We start from the raw sequence: 23,833 nt of genomic DNA, 5'->3' as shown, positions 1-23,833 counted from the left end.
ACAACAAGGTAAAATTAATTCTGTCTTATTTTAGTATAAGGCGCCTTACAAGTAAAACGGAATGCCAATAACCTTCACGTGTCATTGAAACGTCAAAAAGACGTATGTTGATAACAGCGGTATTGGTTCAGTTTCGGTTTTCTCGGTGTTTAAAATCACGTACGTTTTGTATTAAAAATATGGAGCCAAAAGTGAATTTAAGACAAGACCCCGCTTATCAGAAGCTACAAGAACATTATAATACAAATGCAGACAAGATCAATATACAACAATTATTTCAACAAGATGCCGAACGGTTTAACAAATACTGGTAAATTGTTTTTCAAATAATAAATTAAAGAATAAAAATATTGAAAACTTGAAATATACAGTAAACTCGGAATTAAAGGTTATTAACTGAAAACAGTAAACAATTCGTTGTGACCTTATCAAAACTTCTAAGTCAAAGTTCAAGTGACTTTCAAAATAATATTATAAAGGTCGTTCGAAACAATGTCACCTACAAACTTTTTATATAGTTATTAAATAATTAGGTAACTTTTACTATTTATGTTTCCTTCCCTGAATAAGTTCCTATGTAAAAATAAGTCTTTTAATTATTAAATAAGGCTTATTATAATTATAATAATTATTTTTATAAAGAGACAAATATTAGTAATTGTACCATCCTTATAACATTGTCTTATATATATTTATTGGGATTTCTTAATTAAATATCTGAATTTCTACATTTACAGTAGGAAGGTATAATTATTAATTAGTGACACAAAAAACGTAATATATCCTAGTCAATCTCATAATGTCATAAAAAAATAAACTGTTAAATACAATTGAGCTTGTTTAAAATCATCACACTTTTTTTTTCACAAATATTTTCCTCATTTACTTTGCCACATGTGATGCAATTGTACAATTTCTGTAAATAACTTTAAAAAAAAAACATGTTTTAAATTACCATATACCTGTAAAATTGAATTTGTTTATATTCATCTTTTTTAGTCTTCGAATTCCCACTCCCAATGATGGTGAAATATTGCTTGACTACTCCAAGAACAGAATGGATGATGCAGCATTCTCCCTGCTTTTAAATTTAGCCAAAAGTCGCAATGTTGAAAAAGCAAGAGATGCTATGTTTTCTGGTGAGTCATTTATTGATAGCATAAATTTCATAATATTTACAAAGAGTTACGTAAATGTAACAATCGCATAATAAGGTCACTTTATAAACTTATTGCTAACATAACTAGCCGCATTCTGTCAAATATAATGGTATGTATTCAAAATGTCATCCATCTTACCACAACTTGAGGAAAAACATTTCCTAAATGGCATAAACTACTCAATTTCTTAATACTTAGGCTTTAATAAGTAAACAACATACTTATGGTCAAACAAGAATTAGATTTTTTCCAAAGTTTGTATGAAATGAATGTGAATTTAAAATCTTAACAAACAAAGTAATTTTTTAGGTGAGAAGATAAACTTCACAGAAGACCGTGCAGTGTTACACATTGCTCTTCGAAACAGACAAAACAGACCTATATTGGTTAATGGCAAAGATGTGACTCCCGATGTAAATGCTGTTTTGGCACATATGAAAGAGTTTTCAGAGCAAGTTATAAGTGGATCTTGGAAAGGGTAATTAATATAATTCTACAGTTTAAAGTATTAATTACAGGGTAACCATGATTGCTGAAATTAATTATTGTTAATGTAATAAATTTGTGTTTATATTTCTAAATACATATAATATGTTGCTGTAGGTACTACGTGCGACTCTCATCCCTGGGGTTGTAGGTTCGATGGTATATTATATCTCTCCACAATAATAGTTTACTGGTCTTGATTCGCTCCAAGTGACGTTAACTGTTTTCATCTTCCATTTTTCCTTATCATGCTACAACAAGTCTCTATTTTTTTTTATGGCTCTGGCACGGTTTGTGCATTAGCCAGCGTCAAGGATAAGATTTTTATAATTCGTGCTTGCCTCAGAAATTCGACCATGTCCTCCATGTACGGTATAAGCACTCGCCTGGTACCGCACAAAGCTCCCAAAGGCCGAGACAAATTTAAATTATATTAAAACTTGCCCTCGAACCGGGAATCGAACCCGGTACCCTCACCTAGCTGCCACTTAATAAGACCACTAGGCTATGAGGCCCTCCAAGTCTCTATTTCTCATAGGTTTCCTAAACAGACTATAGACTACAAATATACTTTTTAGCTCATTGTATACACCATAACTGTTGCACATTTTTAAAATTATTTAATTTGTATTCTTTTTGAATATGGTAATTATGGACTAAATAAATGCAGTGAATAGTTTGATGTGTAAGCAGTTTGGAACCCAAGAACTTGCTGAGTAGCCAGAAATTATCCATGACTTTATCTAATCTTTTTTTTCTATCAATTAAAGAACTTTATTTAAATGTTTAGTACCTAAACCAAAGATAATATTGTATTAATTACTTTCGTTGCCTTGAAGAAATTATCTAATGCTTCTAGCACTATAAATTATGTTTGTAATGATTATATGAATAAAGATTACTAAATCAGTGGCACAATCTTTTTAGATTTCTGTATCTGTTTCATAATCATTTCTCAATCTGATGATCAGTTTCCTGTGCTTGACACACGCCATCGAGTTGGGTCTAAGGCAAGCCGGTTTCCTCACGATGTTTTCCTTCACCGTTCGAGTGAATGTTAAATGCGCACATAGAAAGAAAGTCCATTGGTGCACAGCCGAGGATCGAAAATAGTAAATATACTTTTCTTTACAGATATACTGGTAAAGCAATAACTGACATCATTAATATTGGTATTGGAGGATCTGATCTTGGACCTCTTATGGTTACTGAGGCCCTGAAACCGTATGCTACCCGTCTTAAGGTATTGACAAACTACTTAACATATGTTATATATAAACTAATATTAATAAGAGGAAAGCTTTGTATATTGTATGTTAAAGAGGAAACTGGCATACAGTTAATACCGTTTACGACGACATCGTTTAGAACAACATACCGGTTATATTGACCAAAATCAATCCCGGCTGAATTCTATTGTATTAGGTTAATATCATTGTCATCGGCTGTTACAACTATCGGTTTTTATGACCAAATATGAGTAAAATATGTGTCTGTGTGGAGACAATTAAAAAAAAAACTAACCAAAATTCTAACAGGCTATATTAATTTCCAAAAATCACTACAATTCGACAGAAATCATTTTGATATGAAAAAAATTGTTTTTTTTTAATATGTAATTTTATTAGCATACACCGGTTTCCTTTCAGCCCAGACTATCAATATTTATATATTTCCATTTACAGGTTCACTTTGTATCCAACATAGATGGTACTCACTTAGCGGAAGTACTGAAGCGGCTGAATCCTGAGACTGCTCTCTTCATCATCGCCTCTAAGACGTTCACCACTCAGGAGACCATCACCAATGCCACTTCAGCCAAGAACTGGTTTTTGGATGTCGCGAAGGATGTAAGGACATATTTATTTCAACTAAATATTCTGGCGTTAATTCCTAATATATATCCATAATACTACAGAATATATTAACTTGCCTGGAAAAAACAATATACATATATTCTTGCTCCCGTATAGGAAGACGTAAAAGCAAAGTATTATTATTATTATACGTATATTATTATTATAGGTAACTAAGAACATTACATAATAGTATATTTCATTACGAGTGCGGAAAGCCTGTCATTGCAAAGAGTTCCGACAAATGTCTACCCGAGCCGAGGCGCAGCCGAAGGTGAGGGTTGACAGTCGGAACAAGTTGCAATGACGGTTCCGCACGTGTACTGAACGACTATTTTTAATACAGTTGCGAAAAAATTTAACAATTTAATAAAATATTAAAAACACAATAAACTCAACTAACTAATCATTTATTTCTTAAATAAATAAATTCACATATACATTTAAATTGGTACAGTTTTTTTACGAACTGGGGAAGTTTTAGGTTGCATATTTACTGTTTGAGACAAACTATTATTAATTTCGTATGATTGTTCATGTATATTTAATATATAATATAACAAACAACTAAACTCGCAAAGAACATTTTTGGAAAATGGCGCCAACTGTAAAATAATATAAGCAGAGATTTTTTTTTCTTCACCCGTTCTGGGTAAGCAAAGGGAAAAGGGGCTGCCCATACAGCCAAGTCTTCAGTAGAATTTTTTTATTGATATGAAATTTAATAAGATGAAATGAAATGAAACCTCACCTAACTCATTGAATCAAATCATTAAATCTGATATTAAAACAAATTAGTAGCTTCTTTTTTGAAATATTTGCATGAATCATAAAAACTTCTATGATTTTTTGTTTAGTAAAAACTTCGTGGTTGGTTTTTTCTTTTTAATAGACATTAATTTGACAGTTGGGAAAGAAAACGCACTAGTTCGGAAATGGTAAAGAAAAAGCACGAGTGTGTAATAGCCCACATCCCGAACGCTATACGTCCCTGCAATACGCCACTTTTTGAGCAACTGTATTAAAATAGTATATTTCAGTACGAGTGCGGAAAGCTTGTCATTGCAAAGAGTTCCGACAAATGTCTACCCGAGCCGAGGCGTAGCCGAAGGTGAGGGTTGACAGTCGGAACAAGTTGCAATGATGGTTCCGCACGTGTACTGAACGACTATTTTTAATACAGTTGCGAAAAAATTAAGCAATTTAATAAAATATTAAAACACAATAACCTCAACTAACTAATCAGTTATTTCTTATAAAAGGTATAATTCACATATTCATCGAAATTACAGTTTTTTTACTTACTGGGGAAGTTTTAGGTTGCATATTTACTGTTTGAGACAAACTATTATTAATTTCGTATGATTGTTCATGTGTATTTAATATATAATATAACAAACAACTAAACTAGCAAAGAACATTTTTGGAAAATGGCGCCAACTGTAAAAGAATATGAGCAGAGATTTTTTTTTCTTCACCCATTCTGGGTAGGCAAAGGGAACTATGCCCATACAGCCAAATCTTCAGTAGAATTTTTTTATTGATATGAAATTTAATGAGATGAAATGAAATGAAACCTAACCTAAAACTCATTGAATCAAATCATTAAATCTGATATTAAAACAAATGAGTAGCTTCTTTTTTGAAATATTTGCATGAATTATAAAAACTTCTATGATTTTTTTTATCAAAAACTTCGTGGTTGTTTTATTCTTTTTAATAGACATTATCTTGACAGTTGGGAAAGAAAACGCACTAGTTCGGAAAAGGTAAAGAAAAAGCACGAGTGTGTAATAGCCCACATCCCGAACGCTATACGTCCCTGCAATACGCCACTTTTTGAGCAACTGTATTAAAAACAACTATATATATCAAATGAAAGATATTTTTTTTAGTATTCCACGATTTAAACATTGTTGTTATGTATTGAGTGCAAATAGTTAAAAAATACCTAAATGTATAGTGCAGTAATTCATCTACTTACACTGAAGAGCAAAAGCGTTTACGATTGTTACACTTTTTAAGCATAATTACGGACGACACACTAACCGCACATTACGACGGCACATGAATGTCTAGAACGTAATATCTTATTACCACTCTTTTCACGGAAATATTATAAGCTTGGTGAAACAGGAATATATCATTACCACTCTTTATTCGTTTTTAAATTGTCTTTTAGGATTTGGTAGAATTACAATCTAAAATAAACTATCTTTATGGTGTTGCGATATATTTCAGGGGAGGTAAAATTTGCTAAACGAGTATTACTAACATTGTGCACAATTTCCGTAGAATAAAATCCTCGTGTTTTTTTTATAGTAAAATGTTATGCAAAAATTCTGAAAAAGATTTTAGAACATTAAAATAGTCGTAATAGCGCTTTACGACAATTCCCCGGGGCAAGCGATATGTTAATCAGATGATGAAAGATAGTATATCGAACCCATTGGAATAAATATTAGATATGTTAACGTAAAATTGTAAACACCCGTTAGATTGTAATCTATCTCGCGAGATTATAAACTGTCGAAAGATTGTGAACCTCAGCGTACTGCTTACAATTTAACGTATTATTATTCGGTAGATTGTACTACACTAACTTTGTTATCATTCAAACTTCTTTGGTCAATTACAGATTAATTTTACTTCCCAACAATTTCATATAACTACCGAATAATAATACGTTAATTTGTAAGCAGTTCGTTGAGGTTCACAATCTTTCGACAGTTTACAATCTCGCGAGATAGATTACAATCTAACGGTTTTTACAATTTTACGGTGACAGATACAAAGAAAATCCGTATTTCTTTTAAATTAATTTTTAATTTATTAAATATTTTTTTCTGTACTACCCGCATTTATTTTAATTTTCTAGCCATCAGCGGTTTCCAAGCACTTCGTCGCGTTATCCACAAACGGCGAGAAAGTTACCGCTTTCGGAATCGATCCCAAGAATATGTTCGGCTTCTGGGATTGGGTTGGAGGAAGGTAAGAATTGTTCCGTTTATAATTATTGGATGAAACCGGCTAAATCGTGATATTTTTTTAATATTCTCCTCTAAAAATTACAGATATTCACTCTGGTCAGCGATCGGTCTATCTATATCTCTGTACATCGGGTTTGACAACTTTGAGAAATTGTTGGACGGAGCTAGCTTCATGGACCAACACTTCCTTAGTGCTCCATTGGAGAAAAATGTAAGAAATTTGCTTTGACTAACAAATTGTTATATGTACATGTGGGTAGAGTGCGAGCTCAAAAGACAGGTTGATTGTCGTACAATATTATTGATTCCTTCACAATTTATTTTAAAATATACAGAACAAGTGGGTTTAAGACACCAATCTCATTTTTTAATAAAAATTTATTCGGCCCAACAACACAATGATTCTGCGACCTCAAAAGTGTTACGGGTCCCCTGTACGCACTGTCAAAAGTCAAGATGGCGCCTCGTAACAAATCGTACTTTAATTCGTTAGGTAATATGAAACAATTAAATAATAATAACAAAAAAATTATGATTATTAAAAGTAATTTCAATGATTGAACAAAGCAAGTTTAAAAATGGAACATTTTTCTAATATTCATAATATTATTTTAAATTCTAATATATAATATATAACCAATTTTATTAAATTTAACTTACTTTTTGCGTTTACGTTTAAAATATCACTCGTTATTGCTACGTGCATATTTTTGACAATTTCTTATTACTTAAAATAGACCATAAAATGATTAAAAATGAAATCTATTATTATCTATCTGTAAAATTTGTATTGAGAATTAATGTTGAGTATGTCTTTGTTTTGATACTAGATGGCGCTTTAGACATTTGAAACGCGCTATCGGATTGCTTTGAAATCAATACATATTAATTTTGAAATCATGACGTTTTCCTTCCAAACCGAAACAATTATTGTTAATTTTTTGATGCCATATAATAGCGATCGCTTTGATTATGGTTTAATTTGTAACTTATAAGAAATATTATTGTTAAATAATCACTTTTTTTAAATTAATTTTATTTTTAAGACCTTCAAAGTTCAAATTAGATCTTAAAGTGCCTTATTTTCAAAAAAATTAACTGTTATTACTGTTATGTAGGCCTTGTTAGTTGTTACTATTAGTTATAGTCTAATGGAAATGAATAAAAACCTTTCGTCTTAATCAAAAATCAATTGAAGTACGCATAAGCAAAAATACAGTAGTGCTTGCACCAACTTTGCTACGAGTCGAAGTTCTTTATAGATTCTTTCATCCTAAATTATTCCGTGATCAAAGTAGATTGTTACTTATCGATTTTCCCACTAAGCCTATGCAAAAATACCCAAATTAGTTTCGACATTTGACATTTCGACACACAAAAACTGCGAACGAGTTTTTATAAAAAAATATGTTAAGTATGCGAGGAATAAAAATTACCAACACCATATCGTTGTGTGGTGTGTGCAGACAAGTGGAGTGAGGCTGTGGGTTCGCTTCTCGGATGATGTAACTTGTGTTGACACTGAATTCTAGAACAACTCGGGGACCCCAGCTTCATCTATGAGAAAACGTTTTAAACTATCATTTTAAAAACGGCGAAACTAGAGAATTATCACTAAATAAATTCAAAGCCCTCCTCGTTAAACGAAAATTCATCAATAAAGCTTTTTATAAATTTGAGGAATACTTAAATGATCCTAATCCTTGGGATTGATTTGCTCCAGTTCCATCAATTTGTATGACAAAACTTGGCGATTAAAAAGAGTGGCGGAAAGTTTCTTGCCAGTTCTTACCCGCTCTACGCCCTTGACTTGCGAACTGGTAGTAAATGTAAATTTACAATTAATTTAACTTCTTTCTGACGATTCATAAGTGTACTTGTTTATCTATATGAATAAAGAGACTTAAGAGACTTAAGACAATTTGAGACTTATTTATGATGTATATAGGCCCCTGTTATCCTGGCCCTACTTGGTGTATGGTACAGTAACTTCTACGGCGCAGAGACACACGCACTTCTGCCATATGATCAGTATCTGCATAGGTAAGTGAATAAACATAATCTAATATATAAAATTCTCGTGTCACAATGTTCGTTCCCTTCGAAACGGCTCGACCCATTCTTATGAATTTTTATGCATATTCAGTAAGTCTGAGAATCGGCTACTATCTATCTTTCAAACCTCTAAGTGATAAAGGGTATACAGCCCAAAACACCGTACAAAAATACATACAACCCCTAATTTTCATCCCTCAACGATCAACCCCTAGTTTTTTACTATTGTAAATAGTTATTTTTTTGAAATAAATTTTTTTTTCCTAGAAATATACATGGCAAAACAAACGTTTGCCGGGTCAGCTAGTATTTTTATATAAAAAAATTAAATTAATTCTTTGTAGACAGAAAATGTTACATTTATTTCCGTTTAATTGTCTTTATTTTTTCCATAAAGTCACGTGATCATTTGAGTGATCAGTTGGCGCACTTTTAGTTCCTTCAAGTTACGAAATACGTTCGTTTAAATTCTAAACGTGTTTTGCTATTTAAAAGAATAATTATGTAAAGAGCAGTTGCCTGGATGGCTTGAAGCGTTAAGGCCGCCCGTTGTACCTCATTAGTTTACTGTATGTAATAAGTTCATCTGCTATTTTTTTTAATTAATGGTTTTCGTATTTTAATTTAGATTTGCAGCATACTTCCAACAAGGGGATATGGAGAGTAATGGGAAATATGTGACCCGGTCGGGTTCCGAAGTGGATTACAGCACGGGACCAATTGTTTGGGGTGAACCGGGGACGAACGGTCAACATGCCTTCTATCAGCTGATACACCAGGGAACTAGGTGAGACTAATTCACTAATATGTTTTAAGGTATATTTCAGACATTTCAGTTTGTCTAACGTCAAGTATTGTTTCATTATACGCCCGAATCCAAAAACCTATCTCAATCCATAATCCACCATCTGAGATAGTAATGTTGTAACAAGTGTGCCTATAACCAATCGACGTATTGTAATAGCCATCTTTCGATACAAGCTATCCATTGGAGGTCGTATCGGTGTCTGAGGATAGACCTTTGTATGAAAATGACAGTTGACGAAAGATCGATTTTAACAGTTAATTATTTTAACAGATTTTAACTTACACCAGTCTTTTAAATATGTAATTAAAAAAATTTTTTGTTATGTTTTAAACATACACATGTATATTTTAATGTTATTTGTACAGTTTTATTTACTTTATTTAGTTTACATTGATTATCAAATATGATTGAAAACTCGGTAAAGTGGAACGACAAAGAGCATTTTATCCGTCGCCAAAAATGAATTGTCTTCGTAGGTTTTGGTTATTGGGATGCAGATAGTAGATCGATCGACTGTCACGGTCTGATCTCAGATCAATCTGAGATTGTGGATTAATTATTGGGTTCGGGCGTGAGTTGATACGATACATTTAATTTTTGACAGCTCGAACATATCAACTTTAAAATTTGTTGTGTTCCGTTTGGTTTCGAATACAGTCTACGAAGAATTAATATAAAAAATTCGTTACTTTTTTATTGTACTTACGTTAGATTGTATTAAAATAACCCTTTTAGGTTGATCCCATGCGACTTCATAGCGCCTGCGCAGACGCATAACCCGATATCGGGAGGCATTCATCACAAGATATTGCTTGCTAACTTCCTTGCCCAGACTGAGGCGCTTATGAAGGGCAAGACCGCTGCAGAGGTATTAATAATTTTCTATATTCATTTTAATAAAACTTCTTACTTGTTTTTGCTAATAATTTTATGGATGGCCAAGATTAAAAGTAACATTAGACTCTGCTCTATGTACCTTGTAGAACGTCAATCAAACTTAAGTCTCAGGAGCTGTCAAAGTATTTTTTTCTGTATGACATTTGACATATTTGACAGCTGTGAAGACGAGGGTATGACTTGCGATATGAATGAGAGTATGTTCCTGAGACTTGATAATATTAATATGATTCATGTTGACAATAATTTAAGTGGATAACTAGTGTACCAACGTCAAATTTTTACATTCCAAAAATATATTGCTAGTAAGAAAGAAAAGTCTTCGATCGACCAAGTTTTAGTCTCATTTTTTTATTTCCACATAATTGTACCATCTTAACAGTTACTACTAATGCGATATAACTACACAAAACCCCCTAATATCAAAATCTAATACGTTTTTGACGTTACTTAGCGCTAGTCTCTGAATCTTACCAAAATAGGCTCTCAGAGCAGGGACATAGAAATATGAATACGCCAGTAAACTATTGTGTCTGATAAAGATATTAAACTAAAATTAGTTGCAACAATACATTTACAGTATATGAAAAAAAGACAATATTTATTAAATTACCATAACCGTTAGATAATACATTTTATGTAAATTAAATATTGAAATAGGCAGAGGCCGAATTGAAGAAGTCAGGGATGGCGCCAGAAGCGATATCCAAGATTTTACCTCACAAAGTGTTCAAAGGAAACAGACCCACTAACTCCATCGTTGTGAAGAAAGTCACTCCATTCACTCTTGGCGCTCTTATTGGTAAGTGGACACGAGTTCCTATAAAATCTTATTCAAATTAACATTCCTTTTAATCTTTTATGATTTAATTTGCCTAATTGATTTTTTTTCGGTCCCTTGAAAAATACTCGATAAATTGAATAAAATCAATTTTGATTGGCCCCCTCGATTATTTAAAGTTGGGGGCTACCCTCTATGATTTGAAGTATTTATCATGTGTCAGTTGTCATCTGTCAAAAGAATTAAATAATAACAAAACAAATCGAATTTAATTAAATTATGATTTTTAAAATAGAAGGAATCTCAATGATTAACGTTTGACGACTCATTGGTCTAGTGGTTAGTACCCCTGACTGCGAATCGATGGGTCCCGGGTTCGATCCCCGGCTGAGACGAACATCGATGTGATGAGCATTTGGTGTTGTGCTTAGGTCTTGGGTGTTTAAATATGTATTTATATGTCTATCTATCTATAATATGTATGTATATCCGTTGCCTAGTACCCATAACACAAGCTTCGCCAGCTTAGCATGGGACTAGGTCAATTGGTGTGAATTGTCTTAAAAAAAAAAAGAATAAAAATCAACCGTCAATTGAATCGATCATAAGATTTCCTGATAATCCGAGCATTCTATACAAAATGATTTAATTTCAGCGATGTATGAGCACAAAATCTTCACACAGGGTGTGATTTGGGATATCAACTCCTTCGACCAATGGGGTGTTGAGTTGGGAAAGCAATTGGCGAAGGCAATCGAACCAGAGTTACTTGATGGAACTAAAGTTTCATCGCACGATGCTTCCACCAATGGATTGATCAATTTCTTGAAAGAAAACTTTTAATACCCAGACAACTTAGAAGTGTCGTTTATACAATATCTTTATATTCGTCTAAGAATCACGAGGACTATGTATTGATATATGACTCATTTAAAATCTAATATTTTATCGTATTAATATTGTTTAATGTTGGAAACAGCTGTTTGTAAAAAATATTTATGGAAATTAAAATTTAGATCTTTTTATCACTGTTAATTTTTTAAAATTTTGGTTGTAGGATAAAAGGCTTGTGTTGAATGCACCGCGCATGGTTCGCGATTAGTTATTAAGTAAATATTTATGTTTAGAGATGTATTTGTATGTTGAAATAAATATTAGCACAAATTTGATTTTTTTTACTAACTAATGAACGAGTATTCATATATTGAGAATAATACAACTTTAAAAAGTCGGTTAAGACGATTTGGTTGGGTCTAAGAAGCGACTTAAGCGGGTTGTGTAGGAAGGATGGTGCGGGGTTCTCCGACCGGAAGGATTCTCGACTGGTGTAACGGTGGCTGAGGTAGAGAAGTTGTTTATATAGTTTATAGTTGTTATTTGGGGCTGAAGTAACTTCGTAAGAGCGTTTCCGGGTAGCTGCAGATTGTAGCTGTCACTATTGTGTTCCGCAAGTGTATCTGCGCTATAATTCCTGCGTTTATTTTGCTTCATAAATTTATTGGAACGAAGTTCCTTATCGCGCGTTGTGAAAGGGGGCTAGACGGAAAAAATTCTTACGAAAAGTTGTCACGACACTTTTTTGCTATTTGCTATTGTAATACCGGTTCTCCTCCGATCACCGAAGTTAAGCAACGTCGGGCGAGGTCAGTACTTGGATGGGTGACCACTGACCGCCTGAGAACACCTCGTGATGTTGGCTTTTTTTTGTAGGGATAAGAAATGAAAATTATTTTTGGAATCACTTAACTAAATTAGTATTGTTGGAACGAAGTTATCGAGCGTTGCGAAAGGGGGCTAGACGGAATAAATTAAGACCAAAAGTTGTAACGACACTTTTTGCTATAGTTGTTAAATTTTACATTTTCGATTTAGCTATCGCCAACGTCCATAACTCCATACCACGTTGAATACACCGGTTCTCGTCCGATCACCGAAGTTAAGCAACGTCGGGCGAGGTCAGTACTTGGATTAAGACCGCCTGGGAACACCTCGTGATGTTGGCTTTTTTTTTCGTCGTAAGATTGGTGTCGAGAAAATCTATCATACTGTTATGATACCAATTAACATATAAATTAATCGAAAGGAATTTCGTTCCATCCGGGTGTCCCTTGACACGTCTAAAGTTTTTTATATTAAAAATATCGGAATGGAATTCAAGTATAAACCAACTGAGCCATACGGGATTTAATTTATTAATTTTGGAATTACGTGTGCTGATTTTTTAGTGTTGTGTTCATTTGTTTGCAATTGCGGCTGAGGCCAGCCATAGGGGTGGAATTTCTAAAAATCTGGGGGAACGAAGGTGTACTGTTCCTCCAACCTAGAGAGGATTGATACTCGATCAGTATAACCACTGACTGGCCGGTTTGAAGGCCTCAGTGGCTAAGGGGCCGTTCAGGTATTACGTATGCAGATTTACTGCAATTTATTCCCCCGTTTTGTCAGCAAAAGTAAGCAAAGCTCTCAAAAATAATAGTACATAAACGTATTATTATTGTAGGAATCATCGAAAATGCATTTCGTTTTTAAGTATAGACAATGTGTGGGTAATATATATATAAAACTAGATGAACTCGCGAACTTCGTATCACCTTCATATTTTTGTGTCAAAACGTAATACAACATTTTTAAAAGAGACCAAATACAACCTCAAACTACAGTCATGATACACACATATCTGTAGGCACCTATAATTATATGACAACCAAGTGATACCTCTTTATTTATAAAAATACGTAGGAACACACAATAGGAACAGATTTTATTGGAATATTCAATTTTATTTTTTAGTATTTTAATTTAATCATAATTAATATTTACGTTTAAACCTTCTCTGGCCCTCCACAAATAATTTAAGACCAAAATTAGCCAAATCGGTCCAGCCGTTCTCGAGTTTTAGCGAGACTAACGAACAGCAATTCATTTTTATATATATATATAAGTAAAATTAAATAATTAATGATGACGTAATCACCAAATAAGAAAATCAAAGAACATCCCCCCCACCCTTATAGTGCTAACGCAATACTTGAATGGCCCCTGAGGTCGAGAATCTTTAGCGGCGGGTGGTATGGTTAGCGCTTTTCAGGGTATGAATAGTTTTAATTGATAATGAATAAATATCATTAAAATCAATACGATATGAGTTAGAAATATGTAATACAGCAACCTGTTAGGCCCCACACATCGCTCTCTGGTTCCGCCAATACAAGTCTAGGGCAATAAAAAACCATTTAGAAAAATCTTATTTATTACAATTATTTACATTACCGGAATGCGAAACTTAAGCGTCTAACATATTTAGTCTTTTTTCGGGGATTTAAATATTTGTTTACAAAGTTGGAAAAGCTAAGGAGCCTGTCCCTATAAAAAATATCCCTTTCGATCATAAAAAGTTTGTCTTTGCACTTTCTAAAGTCTTCCGTCTCTTTCTGTCAAATTGTATTTACGCTGTGTTGAAAGGAGTCACATTAGTACTTTGATCGAAATGGTGCATCGTTTTTTTTCATGAAAAGGGGGCAAAATACACCTTTATAAAATAACCCGTAATTTTATTATTATTTTTCCTACGTTTTATTTTATTTTTAAATTAAAATGTGTCATTTTAGTAGATTTAAGAGACGGAAGAATTATTGAAAAGAGTGCAATTAGACTCTATTTCGTTTTATGAATTGGTTTTTTAACATTAAAGTGTTTTATTTCAGAGTTTCTTAATTTATGTCATATCTTCATAATTACGACACAGATTATCATAAGATTTATTTTGGTTTCCTTCCCCGTCCACCACCAGTTTTTGCTTTTTTATTTGATTTATTCTTCTCTTCTTCAGCTTTACGTTTTGGGTTCGGTGTCGTTGAGAGTACCTGTTGAGATATATTTCTTTAAAAGTCTGATTACCAATACCATGCAACACTTCATTCTCTTTTTTTCTCTCTCTCTAATTTAATCGAAATTAAAAGTTTTTAAATTAAATAGTTAAAAATATTAAAATTAACATTGATAAATGCTAAAAATAATGTTCAGTTGGGTTTTCATAGAAACACCGTTAAAACAGTTCAAAGATTTTTAAATGATGTATTTATTAGTTTTTGTATTTTTATTCTATTTATTTTTTATTTATTTAAAAAAAAGAAGTAAAGTTAATTATATTTTATTAGTTAAAAAAGTAAGATATTACGTTAGCAAAGAAATTAACAGTGTATTCTCTTTATAACGTCATTTGTTATAACGCAGAACTCTCGATAACGTAAAAATGTGATAAATTTATTATCAATTTTATACGTCAATTCTTTCCTCCCTATAACGAAACCCACGATAACGAATAAAAATGCTCTACCCCTTAAAATTCGTTATAAAGAGTTTAAACTGTATTTCTGAATAAAACCAGTTTAAATAAAAAGTAATTTGTTAATATTTGTCAAATCTTTTTAACGATTTAGTAAGTAAATTGAAAAAATATTATATTAACTATAGTCAGGTGTAGATCACAAATCGCAAAACTGATAGCCAGCAACTTAATAGTTTTTGTAAAGAATAGAAGCGAAAATAGTATAGAACAATAACACTTCACAAAACAGAAAAAATGAATAAAAATACGCCAAAAGGTTGTGTAGTAAGAGTGTAACTTATTGCTCAATTTCATCAAAATCACCTTGAAAAATCCATCAAGCCGTCCCTGCGTAGTGCCAGTTCTAGCTTTGAACAATTTCTTGGCGCCATTTCTGACTCTTTCTTCATTGAATTGTTTGTCTCCACATAGAAACTTAACTAGGCCTTCTTCGTCAGGGTCACTCCATTTTAACTGAAATATTTGTAAGACTAAGCCTCCTCACACAGTATCATGAATAGTTACTGATTATCTTAATAATTATCCAGGGCCACTACAACCCTATACAGGGAGCGTTCAAGTATTACGTCACGCAATTTTTGGACATTATTATTGAACCCTCCCCCCCATGTAACGCGCCGTAACAAAAAAAAATTCAAAAATCAAAAATCATTTATTCACGTAGGTAACACAATGTACACTTGTGATTCGTCATTAAAGATATAAATATTAATGCTTCTAACGTTTTTCTATATCCAATAGTAAAACGTTTCGTGACCACCTAGTGACTCTTTATACCTAAAAGTTACCATTATGTGGTGTAAAGAACTGGAAAGTCCAAAATAATATTAACAATAACGCGTAATCCAATTCCAGCTCCGCATCGTAACGTTTTACAAAAGGACCCCCCCCCAAAAATGTTACGTAATACTTGAAAGAGAAACTTTTTATAATTAGTTAGTACTCTTTTATTGATAATTCAAATAGGAATGTGGAAATTGTCTTCCTCTACAAGATTAAAAACTGTTATAATTAAATTAAAAAAGTTTGGTTAAAATATACCTCAATTTTATCAGCATCAGTAACTTCGGGTTCCAAAAACAATCGCCTCGCATCCAAATAATCCCAGTTCTCTGGTGGTTGGTATTTATTTAAATCAATATTTCTCAATACATCTTCGAGACACCGATGTTGCTTTATAAGGTCGATGGCCCGTTTGGGGCCTATTCCCCTTATGGACCCACAGTAGTCACATCCAAGGAGTATGCAAAGGTCGATAAACTGAAAAAAAATTGAACCCTAGTTATGTGAGTAAGTAACATGTATATAATATTTTAGTTAATAATTAGAAGGGTAAACCTAATGTAAGCAATCATTGCACATTTGAAGCCAAAATGGGCCCTTGCTTTTTCCCACACTCATCACTTGCAATATAACATTCCAGTTTCTGATAATATCCAATAGATGAACTACACTTTCTTGATAGGTAACAAAAATCTCACTTAGATTTAAGAACCCTTCAATAATTCAACTTAGTTTTTGTTAATCCAGCGTCGCAACCCCACTCTAATGTTATGTAAGTTATAAGTTCTGTCTCATGTTCTAAACGCTTAAAGCCAGTTGACACCCAGCTTCAATCTAAGAGTTTCATTTATTTGAACATCCTATCCAAACTATTATGTACGTAAAATCATATAAATTAAACATTCTTCTATATTATTATTCAAAGACTGATTATGTTTCTGAAACATTGGTGATTTTTTATTTTATTTTAAGGCATTACCACTGAAATAAAACTTTGTCTACCAACAAGACAAATAGTTAATCCAAGGGAATATAACCTAGAAGATCCCGGATGCTCTGGGATGGATATATGCCATACCTTTGTTACAGAACTAGTAAAGTTAATATATTTTTGTACAGATTATAATTTGTATATTTACTTATACATATATATGAGATTATAAACAAATTTGGACGCCATTATTATCACCATAATATTCTTTAAAATATTATTATAAATATATAATTATTATTCATTATCAGACCTACAATTAAACTATGCATTTCTAAATACCTCTTTATGATTAAGCTCCAATCCATTCAAAACTTGATCCAGATGGAATTCTTGAACTGGCATTTTTCGGGCCTCAGAGAAAGTCAAGTGTCGGAGTAGGACATTAGAACCGAAGGTAAGGGCATCCATATCCTCTGTCGCCACTGCAAAAACTTTGCCTGCTTTTACCTAAAAAATTTTTGTATAAAATATAATTAAAGATATATATAAAAGTGATTTTGTTATATTATTTGCATGACTCAAAATGATATGTGCGTTACAGCAATCATGTCTGCAAGTCTCTTAAAGTGAGGTTTGTAATAATTAAATCTTTACAAACAGTTATTGTATTAATTTATATTTTTAACAAATCAAGTTAAAACTGTAATGAGTTCTTGTTCTTTAATCCATATATTCTGACAAATAACATAATAATAATAAATCCTTTATTTGCCATGATAGTGGTACAAAATAAAATAAAAACAACAACAAGAAAAGTCCGCACAATCAGCCATACAATAACAGGCATGCAAATGTCATAATAAGAAGTAATTTATGAGTAATTGTTAAACTTATGTTCTAAATACTTGGTTACGCTGTAAAAGCACCTTGACTTTAAAAATCTAATCACCTTCCCCTTGAAAACATTACATGACAGTGATCTATAATTTTTAGGAAGGTGATTAAATATTCTAACAGCCATGGCGTAACAATTCTTCGAGTATAGCGATAACACCTACCAATGCTGCACATTGCGCTTCAGCCTCACAAGGTGCTTCAACAACAGGCACTCCCATCAACTTCAAAAGCTCCCGAGCTTCCTCTCCATGCTGTTTTGTTACTTTCACAAGTCGTCTGTTAAACTTTTCTATTGAGGCCTGGTCCCCTATGTGAGTATATTAGCATGGATAAGTATACTATCCTATTATCATTTACAACAAGCCTATTTCTGCATGTGATCAATATATACAGCAACATAAACAGCAAATTAAAAAACTACTTTTATATGCATTCGTCGCGCTCCTAAACAAGACTGTTATGGTGACATCAATATAAACCACAGCGGTTTTCTAATGTAATCTATTATGATTGTATTATATTATTTGTAAAATAAAGAAATTAAAAAGAATATAGCAGTATCAATGTGACATGATAGAAACTTATCAGGCACAAACTACAGTTTTTTACTTAAGTAATGGGGCTTAGAAGATGTCATCTATTGCCCTCGGCCTTTACTTTTATTGGCAAATTTTTAGCTTCTTTGTGCAAATAAAATATATAAGTAAATTTAATTTCTATTTAAAAATTTGTTTTAACTGACATTTTTATTGTAAAGTAGGTACCTGCTTCTGTGGCTTTTTGCAATTCCTTTTCAGCTTCCTCTCGTCGCTCTGCTCTCTTATTCAGCTGGTGTGATTTCATCTCAGGAGGCTTACCATCAAAGACATAGACTGGCTTAAGTCCATTTTCCACTAGCCTTATTGTTCGGTAAAAGGTGCCCATCAAGTGTGAAGTAGTCTCTCCATCCACGGAGGTAAGTTGTGCCCCTAAAGTATTCATCATTCAAAATAAATGTAAGTGTAATACTAGATTTATGGCAGAAATAAGAAATACATTTAAAGGCCGATTTACATTATCTTAGTGTTTAGGAGAGTGCTTTAGTACAACTTGAAAGGCAAGTTCTTTAGCGTAGCGTTTACTAAAGCAAGTAGAGTTTACATGTTTCAACTAAAGTACTATCCTAAAGCACTCTCCTAAACACTAATGATAATGTAAATCGGCCTTTATAACAAGTGTAATTAAAAGGATTAGATTTTCTGATACATCATTGAAGTCCTTTCAAACCAACAAGCTATTAATATTTTATTATTACAATATCTTTGTCAAGGAAACTGTTAGAGTTAAATTTAAAGTTAATATATTTTTATTTTAAGACGACAAATTTATATAATTTTATGTATACAGGTTATTAGACTAATTGATTAATTATTGTACTTTTGTATCGATAATTAATATGAAAAAGAAGTTTATAAAATCATTACTCTTTGGTGAGTTTTTTAATTACTATTAGAGCTTATTGCTGACATTCTAGATACAAATTACAATTACTAAGCTTAGCTTACCTTCACTTCTAACGGCTATTAAAAACTGATATAAACTCATAGATGCATCGATAGCGACTTTTCTACCTAAAACAACACAAAATTTTAATCGCATTAATTCATAATTCAATTTTTTTCATTTAAAATCTTAGAAATATACGAGAAGGTATTCCATACCAAAGTAATTCTTAATTTCCATTTCTTTAACTGCTTGTGGAGCAATATCTGCGATTAACTTTGATAAACCTATAATACCCATCGTTAATTACAAATTATTTCGGGCTTTACGAATTGAAAATACTGGAAATAAAAAATAAGGTAAAACACACTTAAGTAGAAATGGCGCCAAATCTGACACCTGTCAGTTGTCATCTGTGTATGAGATTGAGAACTGTCAACGTTTTTGTTATGTGACATTACTCTTGAGTGTTGACAGCAATCTAATGAATGTGAAATTTGTAAGATGTCAGCAATCAGCAGTAAACAGTTTCAATAAAGTTATCAAAGAAAATAGAAATACGTAAACGAATATTACAAGTCTTTGAAGATATAAGTGGATTCTGAAAAACTAATAAGCTGTTTTGTCTTAGATCCACAACAGTCGGTTCTCAAAGTGCGCATCTCAGAAAGGAGTTCGACTAAACATTTTATTTTAAAAAAGGAACAGTTATTTTTTGTCTTTCTACTTGTTAAGATGGGAAACTATCTATCAATAAACTTGGAAGATCATTATAAAAATAATGAAAAATTCTTACAGAGCCTCAATGAGATAGCGGTATGTATAAAACACTAATTATTTTTATACAAAATTCTATATGCCTAGATAATATATTATAAAATGTTATGAACAGTTTTGTTAAAATAATTATTTTTTCCTTATAATTTTTTCCTAATTTTTAAATAATGTTTTTACCATATACCTTTAATATATCTTGCAGATTGAAAGGCAAATTCAGATGCAAAATCAAATGGCAGATAGGCAGAGAGCTACAGCTGTAGCTAAAAGTAGAGACTTATTTTTGTGGATTACAACCTTTAATATAACTGCAACAACAGGCCTATTTACAGGGTAAGAATATAGAAAAACTTACAGATTTTTTTCATCCCTCCAATCAATAAACATTAAAATGTACATTATTTAAACATAAGTCAACATTTCAAGTGCTTTTTTCAGCAATTGTAGTGATGGTGAGAGACTTGCCCCAACAATGATGTATAAAGTCAAAATTATGTGTAGTACTAAAAGAAAACAGTACTAACAAAAATAAGTAATTTACCTATTTCATCTCTATCAAAGTACTTGTTATGTAATGATTTTCACAAAGAATAATTTATATGTAATGAATACTTTATTTTTAATCATACTATGCATTAAGATGAAGCATTTGTTTATGATTCTTCACATAGTAAATTTCTTTAGAAAATAGATGAATCCAAATCTTATCAGTAAAATGTGCCTTGGTTACGCAACTTATTTACGCAAACAATTTTGTTGCTTACTTTGAACTTGTTTCAGGTTCAGAAGAACTAAGAGAGCCTACTTTTTGTTTCCATTAATTCCACTTACATTTGTTAACTTATACTACTGGGATCTTGCATATGGCAACAAGTTACATAGAATCAGAAGTAGGTACTTTTAATTATAAGGTTTAGTAAACAGAAAATTATTTTCATAGAATATGTTAGACAGAGGAGATTTTAGACATAGACACATTTCTTAATTTGGTGCTTAAGTAGCAGTTCTTTCTGCTGTAGGAGTTTTATTTCATAACCAGACGCCTTAAGTATTTAGGAGTTGTCACTTTTATTTATTTATAAAGAGTGACTAGAGTAATAGAGTCTGGCTAATGAAAGTTGATACTGAAAAAGCGCGGCAAATTTAAAAAATATCAGCATGGCAGCCCTAAAGTAAAAAGGAAAGTTGGAACAACTCACTTTGATACTTTGACATTCATTTTTATTTTACTAGTGGATGCTTGCAATTTTTAGGCTTATAGGTTTAGCGATGTCTCCATGCAGTTATATCATATCTTTCAATTAATAATGAACGTTCATTTTTGTTTTTCTAAAATTCATAACCGTTGGCTAATAATCTCAAGACTATCTGTAAAAGAACAATAACATTATCTAAAGTAACTAAAAAAGTTTGCAAAAAAATCCAGTATCTACTTTGTTAGCCAGACTCTAAAGACAACTCATTTGTTTATGGGCTATATGAGGGATATTGATTATGAATAATTGCTTAATGTTTTTATATGATATAATTTTTTCAGTGGAAGCTGAACACATAATGACCCATGAGGTGGACATGTTAAAAGTACCATGTGGTCTACCAACACCATCATCCATTGACCAGGGTCGTATGGCTGAAGAGGAGACTAAGAAAATACATCCACCAATGCCTTAAAATAACTGCGAGTGTACCTTTGCAGCTTCTAGAAATGATAGAGATCAGTATTAGTTGACTTTACTGGGAAAGTTGCCAATTTAATTATTTGTGATTCAAAGTTGGCAAAGCATTCCAAAATTAGTTGCATTTAAAAAAATTATGTTGCCAATATAGTGAGAAAATAGAACATTTTGTTTAGTAAAATTCACTTTAGTCTATAACAAATATCAAGTTAGTAATCAATTAAATTCGACGTATTACACTGTATGTAATCGACGTCAAAACTAAAGTTCACGATAATATACACTATGTATTATAAACTTAAAATTTAAACATAACTTACAAAATGTAAAGTGGGGGATGAGATTGTGACGTCAGATGAAAAGACAAACAAAGATGATCCCTGTGTCTAATCGAGATAAAACAAACCGACGCAATGCCATAACGTGTATCGCCTTTGTTTCGACTTGCAGTTTCTATTTTCACTCTCTAATCGAAATCTGTAATCTAAAGAAGAATGTAAATTTTAACTTAATATTCTTCTTACTGATAGGTAATATATACATATTATATCTCGGGATCTCAGTTAAATTTAAAAGCCTTAAAGTATTAATAATTGCGAATATCTTCATCGAATCTAAGTGTCTTTGGATTTATATAAATCAATTTAAAGTGTTCTAATAAATCTTAATGTTAATATTTATCGTTAACTCTTTGAACTAGTGATTATTAATAACGGCGGTATTTTAAGGCGCGATCGAAGCGGTAATTAAAAAAAATATATTATTTTGAATATTTTTATTAGATGCTATTTTTGTGATTTTTTTAACAATGAGTCTTACTTGTTTACTTATATTTAATGTTATAGGAATATTAGTGTATTATGGATTTGTTTTTTACGCTTAACTTTGGTTAACGAAAGATTAGGCGGTATGGTCGAAAGACTATAGCCTGCGCCATGGTCGAAAAGAAACAAAAATTAACTTTGGTTGAGCGTGTATATTTTTTATACATTCTCTTTTCGTATTGTATACAATTTTTTTTTTAAATTGTATCTTTCAGTCAATTGTGTTTACTCTGTGATAAAAAGATACAGATAACTGTTTAATTTAGAAAACTAATTTAAGTTGTTACTTAGTGGTTAACACTATTACTACTAACACTAGTACTTAGTTGTACTTGATTGACAAAATTAGTAACATACCTGCAAAATTTTTAAAACCTAATTTGTAAAATCAGTTTTTAATTTTTTTCTTATAAGCTCTATAATTTATTAATCGTTAATGCCGATTTATTTATTAAATTTTATTAGTTAAGAATATTGTTTACCGCGATGTCATTATTTAAGTGTTCAGTTAGATGTTAAGTTTAATGTTTTTTTATATATATCGCTTTTATACTAAGGCGCTGTTCAAGTATTACGTAATCACTATAGGGGGACGTATTTAATTTTCTTATTTGATGATTACGTCAGCAGTAATTATTTACTTTTTTACACATATTACCCACACATTGTCTATGCTTGAAAACGTAATGCATTGTCGAGGATTCCTACAAAAAAATAATACGCTTATGTACTATTATTTTTGAGAGCTTTGCTTACTTTTGCTGACAAGAGGAAAGGGGGGGGATAAATAGCAGTAAATCTTAATACTTGAACGGCCCCTAATCACCGTTTCGAATGTTTTTCGAGCAAAGTAATTCCTATTAGACAGTATTATTAAAATAATATCTTTATGAATATTTATAAATTAATTAAACATTTAGAGAGAAGTCGATGTTGGTGAATTCAAATTGTACACAATTTGAATTATTTAAAAACTATTTAAAAACTGTTATAAATAAACTATTATCAACGTCTTAATACTTTCTTTTCATTACCTATCCATTTCTATCGAATTGTAATAAAATATTTACGTAAATTAA

At 31.8% G+C, this 23,833-nt stretch overlaps 3 protein-coding genes and 1 pseudogene across 3 annotated transcripts; 3 read left to right on the top strand and 1 right to left on the bottom strand.

The window, feature by feature from the left end:
- Positions 1 to 127: 127 nt before the first annotated feature.
- LOC125050185 (glucose-6-phosphate isomerase) lies at positions 128 to 12,197 on the top strand. Its single transcript, XM_047649837.1, has 12 exons — positions 128 to 310; positions 1,000 to 1,139; positions 1,470 to 1,638; positions 2,781 to 2,889; positions 3,332 to 3,496; positions 6,381 to 6,493; positions 6,577 to 6,703; positions 8,441 to 8,535; positions 9,176 to 9,334; positions 10,091 to 10,223; positions 10,913 to 11,054; positions 11,689 to 12,197. The coding sequence occupies exons 1-12, from the start codon at positions 180 to 182 to the stop codon at positions 11,874 to 11,876; spliced, it is 1,671 nt and encodes a 556-aa protein (XP_047505793.1). The 5' UTR covers positions 128 to 179; the 3' UTR covers positions 11,877 to 12,197.
- Positions 12,198 to 12,910: 713 nt separating this feature from the next.
- Positions 12,911 to 13,036, top strand: LOC125050754 (annotated as a pseudogene).
- Positions 13,037 to 14,467: 1,431 nt separating this feature from the next.
- LOC125050617 (flap endonuclease 1) lies at positions 14,468 to 19,878 on the bottom strand. The gene is made up of 8 exons (XM_047650572.1): positions 19,696 to 19,878; positions 19,540 to 19,605; positions 18,760 to 18,963; positions 18,157 to 18,302; positions 17,438 to 17,605; positions 16,423 to 16,641; positions 15,685 to 15,834; positions 14,468 to 14,896 (listed from the first exon to the last, which is right to left on the bottom strand). The coding sequence occupies exons 1-8, from the start codon at positions 19,775 to 19,777 to the stop codon at positions 14,792 to 14,794; spliced, it is 1,140 nt and encodes a 379-aa protein (XP_047506528.1). The 5' UTR covers positions 19,778 to 19,878; the 3' UTR covers positions 14,468 to 14,791.
- Positions 19,879 to 19,966: 88 nt separating this feature from the next.
- Positions 19,967 to 23,375, top strand: LOC125050627 (plasminogen receptor (KT)). The gene is made up of 4 exons (XM_047650587.1): positions 19,967 to 20,293; positions 20,457 to 20,587; positions 21,035 to 21,144; positions 21,792 to 23,375. Exons 1-4 carry the CDS (start codon positions 20,213 to 20,215, stop codon positions 21,923 to 21,925), a joined length of 456 nt encoding a protein of 151 aa, XP_047506543.1. The 5' UTR covers positions 19,967 to 20,212; the 3' UTR covers positions 21,926 to 23,375.
- The last annotated feature ends 458 nt before the right edge of the window (positions 23,376 to 23,833 follow it).

This window comes from Pieris napi, chromosome 6 (genome assembly GCF_905475465.1).
Source record: "Pieris napi chromosome 6, ilPieNapi1.2, whole genome shotgun sequence".
NCBI lineage: Eukaryota > Metazoa > Arthropoda > Insecta > Lepidoptera > Pieridae > Pieris > Pieris napi.
Note: the sequence above shows the minus strand (reverse complement) of the source record. Positions and strands in the feature narration are given on the sequence as shown.

Coding starts and splice junctions, on each gene's coding strand:
- LOC125050185 (XM_047649837.1), top strand. CDS start 180: ATGGAGCCAAAAGTGAATTTAAGACAAGACCCCGCTTATCAGAAGCTA. Junction 311..999: donor GAACGGTTTAACAAATACTG/GTAAATTGTTTT, acceptor CATCTTTTTTAG/TCTTCGAATTCCCACTCCCA. Junction 3,497..6,380: donor TTTTGGATGTCGCGAAGGAT/GTAAGGACATAT, acceptor TTAATTTTCTAG/CCATCAGCGGTTTCCAAGCA.
- LOC125050617 (XM_047650572.1), bottom strand. CDS start 19,777: ATGGGTATTATAGGTTTATCAAAGTTAATCGCAGATATTGCTCCACAA. Junction 18,964..19,539: donor AATAGCCGTTAGAAGTGAAG/GTAAGCTAAGCT, acceptor TGAATACTTTAG/GGGCACAACTTACCTCCGTG. Junction 17,606..18,156: donor AAGCGCAATGTGCAGCATTG/GTAGGTGTTATC, acceptor AAAATTTTTTAG/GTAAAAGCAGGCAAAGTTTT.
- LOC125050627 (XM_047650587.1), top strand. CDS start 20,213: ATGGGAAACTATCTATCAATAAACTTGGAAGATCATTATAAAAATAAT. Junction 20,294..20,456: donor AGAGCCTCAATGAGATAGCG/GTATGTATAAAA, acceptor TATATCTTGCAG/ATTGAAAGGCAAATTCAGAT. Junction 20,588..21,034: donor ACAACAGGCCTATTTACAGG/GTAAGAATATAG, acceptor AACTTGTTTCAG/GTTCAGAAGAACTAAGAGAG.